General features: G+C 34.6%; 1 protein-coding gene across 1 annotated transcript; it reads left to right on the top strand.

Moving 5' to 3' along the window:
- Positions 1–2273: 2273 nt before the first annotated feature.
- Positions 2274–3212, top strand: Olfr1106 (olfactory receptor 1106). Its single transcript, NM_146752.2, has one exon. It carries the CDS (start codon positions 2274–2276, stop codon positions 3210–3212), a length of 939 nt encoding a protein of 312 aa, NP_666963.2.
- Positions 3213–3828: the final 616 nt, after the last annotated feature.

Genomic DNA, 3828 nt, shown 5'->3' with positions numbered 1-3828 from the left:
TTTCTAAGTAAGCAAGATAAAGATAATGACAAATAAAGTGTTACAATACTTGAGTTAAATTTAAGGAAGTTTAAGGAAGCCACTACATATCACTGAGGACAAATATATAGAATATGATGCAGAATGAGGCAAATGGTGTGTTCAATTCTTTCTCAAATTTTATGCAACTCATATAATAAGAATATCAAACCATTCTAGCTAACAAAATGAAATTTACTTCTTATAATACATGCCTCATATGTATTTTATGTTCTCTGGGTTTGCAATGTAAGTGTAAAATAAAGTTAAATGTTTCAGAGGAAGCACACTGTATGGACAGACAGATATGCATTTGTTATGGATTCAAATTCTCCCTACTCTAAAAACTGGCTTTGTCTTGTTAGCGAAGAGAATTTGCCAGTAATTATGTGTATATCTTAAAGGTTGGTTTCACTGTAAGGGGTAAAATTTCAAGAGTTAAAACTAATGATACCAAGTATATGAATAATATTTCCATTGAAATCAATCAGCAGTTTTCACAGTGCTTTACATTTCACATCAAATATCCTTTAGTAGTACTCTCTGGATCTAGACTTTTCAAACTAAGAGTTATTGAAGAAATTGTTGTTTCTAGGTACTATCGACTTGTAACAGTTAAATAGACATACATGCATGCATGCCACCTGTATATAGACTTAAACAACACACAAATGCATCATTTAGGTGGCTAAGTAGTATAAGCCTTAAATATCATGCATAAAACAACAACAATGACAACAAACCCACATGACCTCACATCACACTCACATACACAGAATAGGTAATGACTTTGTGATATTTTTTTAAAGGATTTAAAGGAGAGCATTTATAGTTTCAGAAGTTTAGTCCATTTTTACTGGATGATCACATGTAGACAGAAATGGTATTGGAGAGATGTAATTGAGAGTTCTACATCTGGATCCATAGGCAACATAAAGAGACAGACATTGGGCCTACATTGAGCTTTTGAAATCCTAAGGCCATGCTCAGTTCTTAAACAGAATGTGGTCAAAGTACAATAGTGTGAGTGAGTATGTCCGTATCCTTGTGTTTGTGTGTGTGTGTGTGTGTGTGTGTGTGTGTGTGTGTGTGTGTGTGTGTGTGTGTGAGTGTGTGTGCAAGTTCCTGGGCATTCAACAAAAGTACATCTCCATGTCCTAATGCTTCTCAAGGGTACCATATTTTGTAAAAGTAATTGTATTTTCCAGAAATGGTTGTTGCCTTGGAGGCTTTCTACTGAATAAACTCATCCTTTCTAGCTTTTTCTGAACTCAGGCTAGCTGGATAAACTCACCTGTTCTGGCCCAAACTCCTCTCTAAGTTGACTGGTTCAAACTGTCTTCTTTAGGCTTCTGACTAAATTGCTCTGTTTGGCATCAAACTACCTCTGGTAATCTGTTTTATTCTTCTGGCTCTTGATTATCTTCTTTGTTCTGTCTCAATCTGTGTCTGGCTTATTCTATTTCCAAGCTATGTCTGTAAACTTGTCCCAGTAAAACTGCCTCCCCCCTCTCCCTTTTTCTCTCTTTCTCATTACCTTTGCTTCTTTACATCACCTCTTTCAGATCTGTTTTCATGAGAGTTGAACAGATCCCATATTTGACTCCTTATGTCAAATTATTCTCTGATTTATCACTTTGTTTGCCCCTCAACTAGAATCACATTCTTTTTACAAACTATCTTTGCCTGTGTTGTTTGGGATTAAAAGTTTGTAGTAAGGGAGTGTTTGCATTCCAGCTAGAGGAATTGAAGGTGTATCACTACAGCCTGGTCACATAGACCTAGAAAACCTTTGGATGTCTTCTCTCGCCATCATAGCCACACTGCTAGAATAAAATTCCTCAACAATATTTTATAAATTATGTGTCTTCGTGTGTTTCATACTGGTTGCTTTAACACTTTCAAAAACTATAAAGGAATACTTCAATGTAAACAAAGATTATATTTTCACTATCAATTCTGATGATCTTATAAACTAGAATTTCCCCTTTTTAGCATTCATGGGGAGGTGCCATAAGTATTATACTTAAACACAATTTTCAGCTAATAATTTAGCATTTTTACTAGTGGAACTTAATATTAAAAATCAAATAAGCAGTGTTTTTCAAAAAAAAATCTAGACTTCTTAATTTGTATACTTATAAGTAGGAAAATCAAGGTAGAGATTTTACAATTCTCTAGCTACTGATATTCTCATATTGCTACAAATTTATCTCAATCTCCTGTCATTAGCAGGTACCAAGACATACAATTACATGGCAGATGTCAACTTCACATTTGTTACTGAATTTATCCTTTTGGGACTGACAGATCGTGATGAACTTAAGGTGTTTCTCTTTATATTGTTCCTTTTGATCTATGTCATTTCCTTGGTGGGGAATCTGGGAATGTTTATGCTAATCCACATAACTCCTAAACTCCACACACCTATGTACCACTTCCTTCGTTCTCTGTCATTTGTTGATGCCTGTTATTCATCAGTATTTGCACCCACATTGCTACTGAACTTCTTTGTTGAAAGAGAGACCATCTCATTTTCTGCATGCATCCTGCAATATTTTTTATTTGCATCACTACTTACCACAGAGGGCTTTCTGCTGGCTGCAATGGCTTTTGACCGTTATGTGGCCATTGTAAACCCACTAACTTACACAGTGGTTATGACAAAATTAATATGTGTTCTGCTAGTGTTGGGATCGTGCTTAGGAGGTACTATCACATCATTAACACATACAATTGGATTAATAAAATTGTCCTTCTGTGGGCCTAATGTCATCAGCCACTTCTTCTGTGACCTTCCTCCCCTGTTGAAGCTTTCCTGTTCTGACACATCCATGAATGAACTGCTGCTTTTGGTGTTCTCTGGAGTCATTGCCATAACTACACTTTTGACCGTGGTTCTCTCTTATATCTTCATTGTTGCTGCTATTCTGAGGATCCGTTCAGCGGCAGGCAGACACAAAGCCTTCTCTACCTGTGCATCCCATCTGACAGCTGTTACTTTATTTTATGGTTCTATAAGTTTCAGTTATATTCAACCAAGCTCTCAGTACTCCTTAGAACAAGAGAAGGTGGTATCTGTATTCTATACACTGGTTATTCCCATGTTAAATCCATTGATTTATAGTTTAAGGAACAAAGAAGTAAAAGATGCTGTGAAAAGAGTTATGGAGATCAAACATTCTCTGCATTAAAATATCACAATGTGTTTCTGAGAATACAACATAGGACACTGATTCATGCAATAATGCTTTTGATAATCAAATAAAGTTTCAGCCTATGGGAACTATGGGTTTTGTTTAGTTTGAGTACTAAGTCTTATAATGATAAAAATATGCATCCAAAGACAATGTTCCATGATTACAAATACTGTGTTGCATTTCCAAATTAAACCTTATACTAAAATCTCTACAAAAATTACTGAAACATTAGTAACATGTCTTATGTGAAGTGAAATTGTATATAAACATATAGAGACAACTATTTATTTATACATACCAAAAAGATCAGAATAATTAATTTCACAAAATGAAAATGCCTCTCTTGTTTTGATCAGTATAAACAAAGTATTTCTCAAAACAAAAATATCTGGAACTGGCATATCCAGTAAATGGATTAGTATGAATTTCTTTCTTGGTGTGAAGACACCTAATAGAGTAGATTTATTTTAGGTCCATTTTCAGAAATTGATGCATTGAATCTGAGAAGAATTCTATAAATCTTTTCTGTTGTACAAGCTCAGATATATTCTATGCAAATGATTTTGGACAGCTATACAATTTTGCTATCTCTAATCATGATTTAAAAAAA

Source organism: Mus musculus, chromosome 2, assembly GCF_000001635.26.
Source record: "Mus musculus strain C57BL/6J chromosome 2, GRCm38.p6 C57BL/6J".
In the NCBI taxonomy this organism is placed as follows: domain Eukaryota; kingdom Metazoa; phylum Chordata; class Mammalia; order Rodentia; family Muridae; genus Mus; species Mus musculus.
The sequence above is the reverse complement of the archived record's forward strand: the minus strand, read 5'-3'. Positions and strand labels throughout refer to the sequence as shown.

Excerpts from the sequence above, each read along its gene's own strand:
- Olfr1106 (NM_146752.2), top strand. The coding sequence starts at position 2,274 with ATGGCAGATGTCAACTTCACATTTGTTACTGAATTTATCCTTTTGGGA.